The 13363-nt window shown below is 43.2% G+C and overlaps 1 protein-coding gene across 4 annotated transcripts in view; it reads right to left on the reverse strand.

The window, feature by feature from the left end:
* Nucleotides 1-285: 285 nt before the first annotated feature.
* The window catches only part of SLC14A1 (solute carrier family 14 member 1 (Kidd blood group)), a 142623-nt gene continuing 129545 nt past the window's right edge, over nucleotides 286-13363 (reverse strand). For all 4 annotated transcript variants that reach the window (XM_088476570.1, XM_088476567.1, XM_088476568.1 and 1 more), the window contains exons 7-9: nucleotides 8209-8343; nucleotides 2337-2386; nucleotides 286-1069 (exon numbers count right to left, since the gene is read on the reverse strand). In XM_088476570.1, the coding sequence (XP_088332696.1) occupies nucleotides 896-1069; nucleotides 2337-2386; nucleotides 8209-8343 (359 nt within the window). In that variant the 3' untranslated portion in view covers nucleotides 286-895. The remainder of the gene's footprint in view (nucleotides 1070-2336; nucleotides 2387-8208; nucleotides 8344-13363) is intronic.

A 13363-nucleotide genomic window follows, 5' to 3' on the forward strand; every position in this document is an offset into this window, starting at 1 on the left:
TGAAACCCCAAGCTTGGGTGTTTTCGGATTTCTGCGAAACCGAACTGCTAATCTCTTGCATATGAACTGACTGGTCCACTATATTAGATACTTCACTTTTTTTTTTTTTTAATTGCTTTCCATTACAAATTTCAGTTGAACATTTTCAATCATGTCTATTTAGGGAGCTTGCTTATACCACTATACATCCTGAAGTCTAAACTTGTGACAGAGTTTTCTCTCCAGTCTCATGCATATAGTGACGGCTTTAAATCCTTTACTGCAAAATATACAAATGAGACAGGGTGAAGATATTTCATTATTTTATTCAGCACATTTCACACCGACTGAAAATAGAATATTAATTTACACATTGTTCTGAGGAACATACGTTACTTATTCCAAATAATACAGGGTGCGCAGAAAAACCACAACAGCAAGGCTTGATTTGCTAAAGTTACAGTATTATAATTGATTTGTGGAAAACAGTTCTTCACTTTTGAAGACACATTTTTGATACTGTAAAGGGACAACCATGAGAACTGCGGCAGTGTTAAATGTCCCTCAAAATAAAGCGCTAAATGGAAAAAGACCTAGATAATTAAGGTTCTGTAAATCACCAGTTGCAAAATGATCTTGATTCAAGCTAATAATGGTAATGTCACATTAACATTCCCTCTGATACACAATAGCCTGAAATAATCTTCTCTTATGAAATAGTCTTGTAGACCCTCCAACCTTTTCACTATACCTGTTTTAGACCTTCGCCGCGTTAGGACGGATTCCTTGGTGCAAAAGTGCATGAATGGTACTTGAAGCGCACACGTTTTAGAAGAATTATCCATTATACGAGAGAGGAATTCTTGACTCCCCCACAAAAAAAGTGCAAAAACTCTCATTTTATTTTACATTGCAGTCAGAGGTTATTTTTATCTTTTCGATTCTTTAGGTTGAGATAATAGTTCCTATTTGCCTCCGGATAAGTGACCTTTGACAGCGGTAATTTGTAAATGGCCGGATTGTTTGTCGTTATCAAGAGGAATGTGAGGGCAGAGAGGCAGAAAGGCCAAGTGCAACATGGTAACCCGACCTACAAAAAGAAGAAAAAAAAAAACATTGCAAAACAAAAACAGAACGAGTTAGAGAAATGTTGTAAATGCAAACAAGTTAAAAAAAATATATATTTTTAGAAGAAAATCTATGGCATGCATTTAATTTAATTTCATTTCATTAGCTTTCTCCCACAAATTAAAATGTCTATAGGAATCCAACCTTGCCTATACACTATAAGGGTTACAGCAAAGTTGAACATGATCTGGGCTTTTAGAGCTAATGCTGAAACACACAATCATTTAGGATCACATAGTTAAGGGGCCCATACAACAGCAATCACAAAAGAATGATTCACAAATTCTGTGATTTTTTTTCCCCCCAATCCACCAATCTGTGCTCGAACTTTACAGCTATTTTTCAGTGACTTGCAGATCATTTTCAGGAAAGACTGATCTGAAAGGCTCATCGTTTTACTAGCAATGGTCGGCAAATCGTCTGATCATTACCATACACAAGCAGTCTATTGCGCCGATTTTGGAAAGGCTGAATTACTGACTCCGAATACTTTTTAGTATACCCCATACATTGCCCATTTTCCCTCCCAATCATCGGTAAAATGGGGAATTGACCCAAATCCATCAAAGTTGTATGGGGACCTTTAGTTTGGTTAGAAGACAACTACTCACATCTGTATTTTCCAAATGGATTGTACACATGTCCAGCCTAGAGCCATATCTACACAGTCTTTTTGGTGCAGCCTCCGGGCCGCTCGCATAGCTGTGGGTGACCACCCACAGCTATTGCGAGTGACCAGGTGATGGTCAGTAGGGCCTCGTTCCTGCAAGCTCCAGTGAGCTTCTGGCTCTTAATAGAGCCGGAAGCTCACCACTGACATCACTGGTGAGGTCAGTAGGGCGCCCCCAAACGGCAGGCGTTCCATCGGGAATGCCTCCGTTTGGCCAGCCACCCCCCCTGCCGGCCTTTTCATTGCATCTACGATGCGACTAAGACGCAAAATGTAAAGAAAATGACAAATCGCTACTCCTCCCGGCTCTGAGCATGTTAGACGTGCCAGGCGTCTTGCACTGTACGGCTTAAAGACGCTCAGTGTAGGGGGGACACATCTGTAGATTACAAGGTGTGACATTTTTAGAATACTATATATGCAGCACACATATTGCACCCCCCTCAGCCGAGGTGCGCATGAAGCAATGCTAGGTTTAAGCATATTCATATTCCAGCAAATGACGGCAACTTTATGTTTGCATCTTTTTCTCTTTCTTACATCCCAGCTTGATACATACCACAGACATCATGTTGCCGAGTGATGCTCCAAGGTAGGCACAGAAAAGAGCTACAAGTACAAGAAAAAAAACATTGAACATCATCAAATTATAATGGTCTTGGTTTATAATTTATCATCGTATCACATGCCAGTGTAACACCACCCAAATATACTGAGACAAAGCTGCAGAACATGGAGTACTGATAAGGAAACTATACTGTATAATAAACTGTAGTTATTTGTTTATTTCTTACATATTTTATTCTGAGCACCAAATTTCAATTATGATACAGATGATACTTTGCAGCCAAACTGTAAACCTGGATATGGTCCATTATGACGAGATATTTTGCCTAGAACCAGGGCTATTTTTTAGCAGGAACTCAGGGCCTAATTCAGACCCGCACGCGAGCGCACAGCGCTCGCAAGCGGGTCGATGGTCCCTCACTGCGCATGTGCGACACCCAGCCAGCGACTTGCGTTCCGTTGCTACGGGTCTTGCACCAAAACGGGGCGGCTGTCGATTTTGATTGACAGCTTTCCCCGTTTTGGAGGCGGGCAGGGGGGGGTGGCTGGCCAAACGGAGGCGTTCCTGAAGGAACGCCTGCCATTTGGGGGCGGCCTCAGTAGTGAGCTTCCAGCTCTATTAGAGCCGGCAGCTCACTGGGGCTTGCGATGGACGAGACCCTACCACAAGGGTCTCGTCGCAAGCCCGATGGTCGCGACCATCACCTGGCTGCTCGCAAAAGCTGTGGGTGGTCACCCACAGCTTAGCGAGCGGCCATGAGGCCGGCTCACCAAAAAAAATAAAAAATGCCGTCCTGATTCAGAGCGAGGAATCAGGCCATTAGTTCCTGGACTTCTCATTAACCGTCCTGGGCCAAAATTTATTTTCCATAAAATAACTTTTATTTTAAAGTCTTTTTAGTGTCTTCTTTTTACTACATATATAAATAATGTGTGTGTGTTATATATATATATATATATATATACATATATACATATATACATATATACATATATACACACACACACATTCCAGGTAGTAGCAGGTAATGCTTGTACCTAATATAAACACTCTGTGGACTGGGTACCACATGGTATTAATAATACTGAACCTCAGTGGCAAAACTACCAGCTGTACCCAGCCCACAGAGTTTTTATATTAGGTACAAGCACTATCTGCTACTACCTGGAATATATATTATATACACTTTTTAAGCTTTTAAAATAAAACAATTCATGCACGATATTGCGCCCCCTGCTTTATTGTTTATTTTTTAGTGCTTCATCCACCCCGTGAATCCCGGGTTTCAAGAGAGGAGCTGCGATCCGAATATTTCCCAGAATCTAACTGCAAAACACAGAGACATACTGAACACTTGCACGAAGGGAACTGTTCATGGGGACTTACATGCTGGGACTGTCCCATACACAGTGCAACTGTATATTAAGTGCACTGTTATCTTTTTGGACTTTTGTATATATAGGTTTATTAGAGATGAGCGGGTCCGGTTCTCTGAGAATCAGACCCACCTGAACTTCCAGATCTGAGTCGAGAACAGAGCTAGGCTCGGGTTTTCACGCGTGACTCGGAACTCAAAATGAGGCAAAAGGTCATCATCCCGCTGTCGGATTCTCGCGGGTTTTGGATTATATAAAGGTCCCCTCGATCTGCACCATTTTCACTGCGGCTGTAGAGAGAGAAGCTAGCAGATGTAGTCAGTCACTCAGTGTGTGACCAGTCAGGGTCTTGGGCTGAAGGCTGCTGCTGTGTTGTCCATAAAGGTGTTTAGGCTGCAGTATATAAAGGGGGGCTTCCTTCAGTGGGTGCTGCAGCTGCTGTGTCACTTGTCCTGTCAATTAGCTGTGGCGGCTGCTGCTGTGTTTTTGTCCTGTCCATCAGGCTAAGTGCAGTCCATAAAGGGGTTCTGTGTTGTCCAGGGGGGGTGCTCTGTCAATTAGGGGTGCTCTACCCCAGTTTAAAAAAAAAAGTGCTATTTTTGTGCGTGTGCGTTAGCAACTTAGCTGCGCTATTATTGTACAGTGACACTGCCGCAGTTTATCATCCATGTATTTGTGACTCTGCAGGTGGTCTGTCTGCACTCGGCAAGGGTGCTTTGTTGTCCATCAAAAAGGGGTGCTGTGTTGTTTATCAAGGGGCTGCTGCCTCATTCAGGGGTGCTCTTCCCCAGTGTAAAAAAAAATAAAAGTGAAATTAAATTAATAAAATCAATTTATCAATCCACAAAAAACAAAAATAATATATAAAAAATATATTTTTTTTGTTTTTTGTGGATTGATAAATTGATTTTATTAATTTAATTTGTGTGTGTTAGCAACTTAGCTGCGCTATTATTGTTCGGTGACACTGCCGGCCAGACCGCAGTTTATTGTCCATGTATTGTGACACTAAGTCGTAGCGCAGTGTGTTATTCTTATTCATAAATAATCTTGTGACACTAAGTCGTAGCGCAGTCTAATAATCAACTTTTCACTTCTTTCCTCAATTGTGAATAAATTAGTACTCTACACGCCGACTACAAGACCACAACAAAGTGCTAAATAACATAAGTTATATATAAACATAATGACATCACTAAGTGCAAGCGCAGTGTATTATTCATATCCATAAATAATTAATCTTGTGACACTAAGTGGTAGCGCAGTGTGTTATTCTTCTTCATAAATAATCTTATGACACTTAGTGGCAGCACAGTGTGTTATTCTTGTCTTATTCATAAAAAATCTTGTGACACTATAGGTCATTGATACCGCAGTGTAATAATTAAAATGTGTTCAAATTGACTTGTGTGCTGTACCCCACTTCATTCGTGTTTGTTGATATGGAGAATGAACAGTTGAGACTTGAGAGGAGAGCAGGAACCACATACTAGTGCTGGAGCTGCTGCCAGTGCCACCAGTCATGACGATGCTAGTTCATCTACAGCATCTACTAAAGCAGATGACCAAGGGCATACGGGCCTTAAGTCAGGGCACCTAAAATCAAGAACCAATCTTGTACAGTGGTAAAGAAGAAAACATCAAAGGGAAAGTTAGCTGCAGAAAGACATAAAATTGGCAATATGCCAGTTTCACCACATGAAGTAGCAAGGAAAGGCTAAGGCCTTGGTCTTTGTTTAGGACTGGTGGTTCTGCCTCTTATGATGATGTAAGCACAAGTGAACATGCTGACATAGATATCGAGGATGCTTCTGTGGAAGTGCACCAGTATGAGCAGGATATTTGAGAAGCTGACGTTAATGAGGATGTTGATGATGAGGATGTTTGTGTTAATTAGGCACCAGTGGCTGAAACAGTTGTTGCCCATGATAAGGAAAGCTCATTGTCATGCCTGGGCAGAAGACAAAAAAACTTTGTTGTATTGACTGATCTGCGTCACCAGTGTTTTTTTTGGGGGAAAGTTTAGTTTTTTCTCGGCAGATACACTTGCTGGAAAAACTGAAGGAGAAGCCTCATGTGCCACTTGAGCTGACAATTTGCTTACCAACAGCTCTTTGCATCTCTTCAGATCTGAAGACAATGTCTTCATCCCTTCTAGGATGAAAATCCACTCCCAGCAGCACCTGCAGCAGGCATAGTGCTCCAGGATTCTCAAGAAAGACAACGTAAAACTTAAACCTTACATCTTAAATTTGCTCTGTTTGGCTTGTCCACATATCTGTGGTTAAGTGGACAGTGGGTACAACGGCATTTTGGAGGCCACTAATTAAGTTAATTTTGAATGTCCCTGCAAAGGTTGGAAAATGCTTTTCTAGTGAAGTGGAATATTTGCAAATGATTGTTTAACAGTCAATATTTTTGAAAGCACTATTACTTTGGGATGAAAATCCACTCAGGAATAGCACTCAAGGATTCTTCTGGAGGCAAGGACTGATGTGAATGAGTAAAATATTTTTTGTAAATGCCTCCCCTCCTCCCTTATAAATTTGCTTTGGAATAAAAAAATTAAATTAACTTTACTACCAATCAACCCTTCCTGTCCCTGCCTTCAACTACATACATACTCCAACTCCCTCAGACCTCTTGAATAATAAAAACATTTGTTTCCTGATGTGCCATGTTGGAAGTTGAACTGCCACGAATTTTGTGCCGCTCACTGCTGCCGCTTAGCTTAGTCAGCCAGCTAGCTTGGTGCAAATTTTGGACCTAAACCGGATGAAAACAATATTGTGAGCTGTGAGGTGGGCAATATTAACTGGAAACAAGTGGAAATGAATGTTATTGAGGTTAATAATACTGTAGGGACAAAAAAAAACTAATTATGTCATTTTAGATTTTATAAATTTTTGAAAAAAAATTGCAGATCCAAAACCAAAACAGGCAAGGGGCGGTTTTGGCAAAACCAAACCCACATCCAAAACACAAGGAGATACAGATCCAAAACACGGGGTCGGCGCACATCTCTAATATAAAATAATATAATATAATATAATATACATATCCACAACAACAATTAGCACCACAATTCTCAGTACACAATACAGCTGGAAATCTGAAGGCTGTCACTGAAGTGCTAGAGGAGAGGGCTGTGAGAACAGGAGGGAGGAGGACCCTGCTCCTAGGAGCTTACAATCTAGAAGAGAAGGGAGACAAATAGATGACATGAGGCATAAGCATGTGAATGTATACCCGAGGCCAGGAGGTAGGCGAGATAGAGATGGCTGAGGTAGGAGGGTGAGGTTTGCGGCCTGGTGACAGGGTCATGTGGCAGGGGCTCCATTTCATAAGGGAAATCAACACAGGACAACTACAGACCCTCCAACATAACCCCTTCCATCTGGTACACAATGCTCTGCTCCTGGACTTCCTTCTTAATTGATGATTGCAGACACCTGTGATGAAACACCCGTCTCATCTATTAACTAGTTCAACACAGGTGTCTGCAATCATTAATTAGGTGGGTAGTCCAGGAGCAGAGGTATTTGGAAGGGGTCATGTTGGAGAGTAGTAGGCAACTATTGTTGTCCTGGCATGCAGGGGCGTATCTATAATGGGTGCAGGGTGTGCGGGGAACATGGGCCCCTGGGTCCAGGGGGGTCCCGCACCACACACCCTGCACCCATAATATTAGTTACCTCTCCGGAGTCCCACCTAGGCGCAGGGGGCGGCGCTGTAAAACGACTGGAAAATAGCCGCGGCGGACATTTTCCTGTCGTTTGCACATGCGCAGTACAGGGAAAATGGCTGCTGCGGCCATTTTCCCGGTGACCTGTGCATACACTATAGACTCTGGGCACACTCTAGTGCCCAGAGTCTATAACTCTGGTGCTGGCCACGCACAGCTCAGTGCACTGCCGGGCGGAGAGGAGGGTGCCCATGTCGGAGACTGCACACGGGCCCCCTCCTCTCTAGAAATGCCCCTGCTGGCATGAGCATATTAACAGAGGGAGAGGGGGAGGGGAGGGGGGCAAGGTGCAGTCGGAAGTGATACTTTAGTCAGTGTGGCATGATGAATCTCTTAGTTGGTGCACAGGTGTAGTCATCACTGGCTGACACACAGTTAAAGATCCCCAGGTGATGCAAATTATTTCACTTGTGATACTCAGGAGCTCTGTGAAACATGCACTGTTAGAGGTCCCTGAAGACTGAGAAACAATGATCTACACAACTTGAGTTCTGCCTGAAAGCCAGGATCAAGGTTTAGCCACACATTAACCAAACCCCCAGATCACATCCAGGCTCACCGGGTCTATTATTTGTGGTAAGAGGAGAACTGACAAGTTAGTGGAAATTTTTCTATCGCATTGATCTATCTGCTCATTAAAAAAAGAAGATTAGATGGAATTATTGGTTTGGCATTTGGATCCCAAGTTGAGCTTGGAGCACCAGTGGCTAGTATTAGATTTGCCAAGCTATGATGTACGTACCACATGCAAGAGCGAGCAAGTGGGTCTGCCAGGTGAGAGCGTAGAACATTCCACCCACCGCTATACAGGCCAGGACAGAATTGTAGCCCCACAGTCCGAAATAGATTTTACCAAATGGTGTTGCAAGGCTTAACCCTGAAAAACAAAGACATTTTGGACATTGTCAGGGAAATTAGACAGAGCACATTAATAAGTGTAACCAATTAGCTACAGAGTTATTATTACAGTGGATAATGAAACCATATACTGATAACTCATCTGTAAAATGTTCTTTTTGAATCTTTGTACTTTTGTGTAAACTGTCAGACAAGCATTCAGTCTAATGGGGAGCATCCACTAGACGATTTTATCCCTGTCCAACCTCTTAACGATTTTCCCTTGAAGTTTCCCTTGAAATATAATCTTCCACTCTGAACAATTTGCAAAAGATTTGCAAACGATTTGCAAAAGATCTAACAATAAACTATGTTGTTTTAATCTGTGATTGAGAGCTTTCAGCTATAGTGGGCAGACAGTGGTTCATCGTTTGATCGTTCAGCGTGAACGATGTGTAAACGATTTGTAAGCAATCAAGTGAAATTGACCTGCATGTTCAGTCGATGGAGGAGACGATCAAACGACCAGCGGGAGTGCGCATCGTACATCGTTAGAAACAATGACTGCACGATTTGCAAACGATGTTCAAACGATTATCGAACGATTATCGAACGATTTTATCATTATCGTTCAACTTTATCGTCTAGTGGATACCCCCCTTAAGATGAACATGACTAGATTAACACTTCTGATATTACCATAATTAGTAAATGTAGACCCATTGCCTATTTTGACATTACCTTGGAGGCATGGCATAACCAAATTTGCCACATATATAACTTCCAATACGTATTGGGTCTGACTGCAATTCCTGTTGCTTTCTATTAGCTGCCAGACTTTACACATGCTCCAATTCTACCTGGGAAGAAGCATCTGTACTATGGGGTCTATTCATCATCACCACTTAATTTATACAAAAGCTGGTGAAATTTAAATTAAGTGTTAGGGCCATTCATCATTCCTGTAATGCAGGATATATCACAGATACAGTATCTCCTGGTTACAAATCTGCCCCGTTAAATTTCCAGAGTCCCCATACTATAGAGTGGTGATGTGGAATTTATGTAATTCATCGATTTCCGAAAATGCTTTTTTTTCGTGGGTGGGGAGGATTAATGTTATTATCATCTGGGGGCTTATTTATGTGTTTATGTTAATTTTAATGGGATTGGGGGGGTTGTATTAACGTTATAAAAGTATATTGTTATCAGGGTGTATATTGAAGCTGTTTTGGGGGTATAGTAATACTGAATGTGGGTTATAAGGGTGTAGAAGTGGGATCAGCTACAGATATGGTATTGTATTAATGGTTTTCCATGCTATGTTTTCCGCGGCACCCCCAGTCCCCTGCACTGCAGCTCCAGGTAGCCGCTGCTCTGCCCCCAGTGTAGCCCCACAGTACAGAGAGATCCCCACCCAGTGGCTACCTCTGCTCCCATTGTCCTGATCACGGTGGCCACAGTGATCGGGTAGCCCCGCGGCACACAGAATTCCCCACCTCGTGCCGCACTTCAGCCACGGTTACATCTGACCCCAGTAGCCCCCGCGGCACTGCCAGTCCACTGCCCAGCTCAGCCTGCCCCCAGAATCTCCCAGCAGCTGTGGCTCCACTCTTCCCCCAGTCCCTGTCCTCCCATCAAAGTAAATCAGGCAGCCTGCCCAGTGTCCCACCCAGTGGTCTCCGCAGCTACATCCTGCCCCCCCTCCATCCCGTCCCCCCATTCCTCCCACAACTAATACAGTAAATAATTGAGTTTTTTGAAACTGTGAAACTATTTTTTTTTAATAGTCCCCAAAATTGTAAAAAAAAATGATCGCATTATGTAAATAATAGCTATTTAAACTTGAATTTAGCATTTTTTTTAAAAAAATTTTTTAATCAGGTTAAAACAGCTATTGTTTACATAACAAAAATAGATCGACAATTTTGGGGGCATATTTGGAAATAGATTAGCCAGTTAGGTGGTTAAATAACTATTTTTTGCTATGTACTGTATGACAATTGCCTTAAGAATTTAAATATATTTCTGCAAGTTTTATGGATATTACTTGAAGTGCAGGTCTTCTGACATCAAGTTGGATGCATTTTTATGTTTGCCCGTGTGTATATAAAATAAGTAAGATGGAACCTCCAGTATTGCACTATATACTAATAGAGTTGTAACTAAGAAGTGCAACTTGTACCACTGCCAAGGGTCACTATTGCCATTACCAAATTTGTGTGTGTGGGTGGCAGTGTTTGTGGGGGCTCCGGAGTGGTCTCTCGTCTAGGGCAGTAAAATGTTTAGTTACAGATTTTTAACTGTAATCTTCTGTATCCCAGTTGTATGTTTTAACTGTATGTATAATACTAGAATTGTTTTTTATTGATATTTATTATATTATTTATATAAACATACAAACTCCATATACATGAAACCCACCCCCCATAGCCTCTGACTAGTGTCATGGTGGTGATGTCTTTTCACCATTTTGACCAAAGCTGGCAGTTATATCGCCCATTCAATGGAACGGACGATATACAGTATCTGCAGAGCATCGACTGGTGTGCGCAGATGATACGTCTGTGAACGACATATCGCGTCGGCCCCGCAGCACAGCCTATGCCTGATAAATCATATCTGCACATGCGGCTGTGTGTACTGGCAATCCGCTGACTGCCCGTACACTTGCTGCAGGGAATGCCGATAGCTGACATCTCAGCTGGGCGGGCACATTTAAATGCTCAGGTCAGGTTTGAGGTCAGGCACGACACATCGAGCTGACGTTTGGTAAGTGTATATGTACTTGCCAATCGTTAGGTAAGTTGGTGGATAGGCCAGAAGGGGTGTACCCAGCATAAGCAAGCATAAGTTAAACTAGTGTTTGGCAGTGGCGTAAATTCATCCCAGATGCCCGGAGGCAAGTTATAATTTGGTGCCCCCCCGGTCACAGTCGCTGTAATGTAGCAATTCGCATGCAGACAGGCTATAGATAGACGAAGGCAGCAGCTGATGGTCTGACTTGGAGCTCTACACTAGTGTATGGTGGCTTCTCAGGTACCAGGAAGGGGTGCCATGTATTGGGCAGCCATGACGGTACACTCCGGGTACATAGTAACAGCCCTAAGTGGAATGAATATGGTGTGGACAATGGAGGAGGTGCCCCTTCAGAGCTGGAGCCCGACGGCAGGCGCCTCCATTGTCTCCCATAGTTCTGCCCCTGGTGTTTGGGCTGTGTGTTTATCTTCATTTTTGTATATTGTGTGGTGCTGTGGGTCAGTGGTACACATACGCCAGTGCATCTTACACAGTACTGTGTCTGCATATCTGAGACTGCTACATTCCGTATTCTTTATTTCATGGCTACACTCAAGTGGGGGATCACACCCACTCAGTGGTTGGCCACGCCCCCCTCACTGGGCCCCTGCTGCTGCATTTCCCTGGTGGGCCCTTCACGCCCCAGTCCGACACTGGTGATGTGCTCCGTGCGATGTGAGCTGTAACCGGCTCTGAACGGTGTGCTCTAGGAATTACATATCTGGAAGGCTTCCTATCTCGTTGGCCCCATTGACAGCGGCTCCTGCACAGGGATTCCCATTGTGCATTCGCTGCTTCAGGAAATCCTGCAGTACAGCTTTAGGGGAAAAGTATCATACTTTTGAAAAACTGACTTGGCAGCAAGAACAGCTTTTAGGAAGTGATACTTTAGTCAGTGAGGCATGATAAATGCCTCTGAAATGTTAACTGAACTTGCAGCGAGTTCAATCCATAATTATGAGAAACCGAAAGATTGCATAAGAAAAGAGGTGTTTTAAACCTCTAGGATGGGGGCAGGCATGTATGCAAATTACTTGTGGGAGTTAGCCTATGGCAAGCAGGGGCGGGTTTGTAACAGGAACATTATATAGTGGGATAAAAGTGTGGGCCAAAGCCTCTTTGTTCCAGATTCCCCACCCTCCCTCCCCTATAAATTTTGGTATGTTGTGGGTTTGGTTTTGGGTGGCGGGAAAGAACGGCAGGTCGCCAGTCCGGGTGCAATTATGATTTAAGGGCGCTCCCTTCGTTGACTGGTAGTTGGCTGTACCAACCTAACGGGGGGCAGTATCACCACCTAAACGGGTGGGAAGTCAAGATGGGGGTGAGCGTTACCTTTTGTTGATGATATGAGTTACATGGTTATGTGTATGCACTCTGGGCGATCTACGCCTGCTATGCCTTTTGTTGTTTGTGTGTGGGCATAGCAGATCTGGCTGATTTCTGGCCGTCCTTTCTTTGCCACCATACATCCTTAAATAAATAATAATTATTATTGCTCCAATAAATCGCCATCAAGTTATCTGCCAAATCCACGTCTCAGTGTCTTTATTTTATGTTAGTATGATAAGTGGTTTGCACACATGACAACACCTCATCCGATAGAAGGTTTACACTGCTGATATTTTTGTCATGATGAATAGGTCCCTATACATCTCCTAAAAAAATAAAAAAAGTAATTGCAGCGTCATAAGGCACCAACATTGATGTTCATGATGCAAAGAAGCCAGGTTCCTCTCCTTATAAGTCTTCTGTATAGCAGGGAAATGGATACAGGCTGGGATGATACTCGTACAGAGATGGGAGATCAAGAGGACGAGGGAGACCAAAATAAACAAACACACCCAGGCAACACCAGGCATAACAGCTAGTAAAACATTGGGAATGCAGTCCAGGATTCCCAAAGTAAAAAAGTGTAATGGTACGTACACACTGGGCGATATTACTGAGCGATTGCACAATTACGACATCGTAATCATGCAATCGCTCAGTAATTAAGCACAAATCGTGCACTATAATGAAGAAAACAACCAGCGATGCGTGCGTCCACTGGTCGTTTCCGACATTGTCCATTGCCTGAACATGCAGGCCAATCTGCCGATAACAGATTGGCATGTTCAGGAATGATGGAGTGTGCCTGCACTGACCAACTGATCGTTCAGTGTAGGCACTACAGGGGATCAGGAACGACGGTATGATTACGATGTCGTAATCGTACTGTCTCCTAATCACCCAGTGTGTACGCACCTTAAGTTTTTAGATTG

The sequence above is a fragment of the Taudactylus pleione genome, unplaced genomic scaffold (genome assembly GCF_031769625.1).
Source record: "Taudactylus pleione unplaced genomic scaffold, aTauple2 ptg000189l, whole genome shotgun sequence".
Classification (NCBI taxonomy): Eukaryota; Metazoa; Chordata; class Amphibia; order Anura; family Myobatrachidae; genus Taudactylus; species Taudactylus pleione.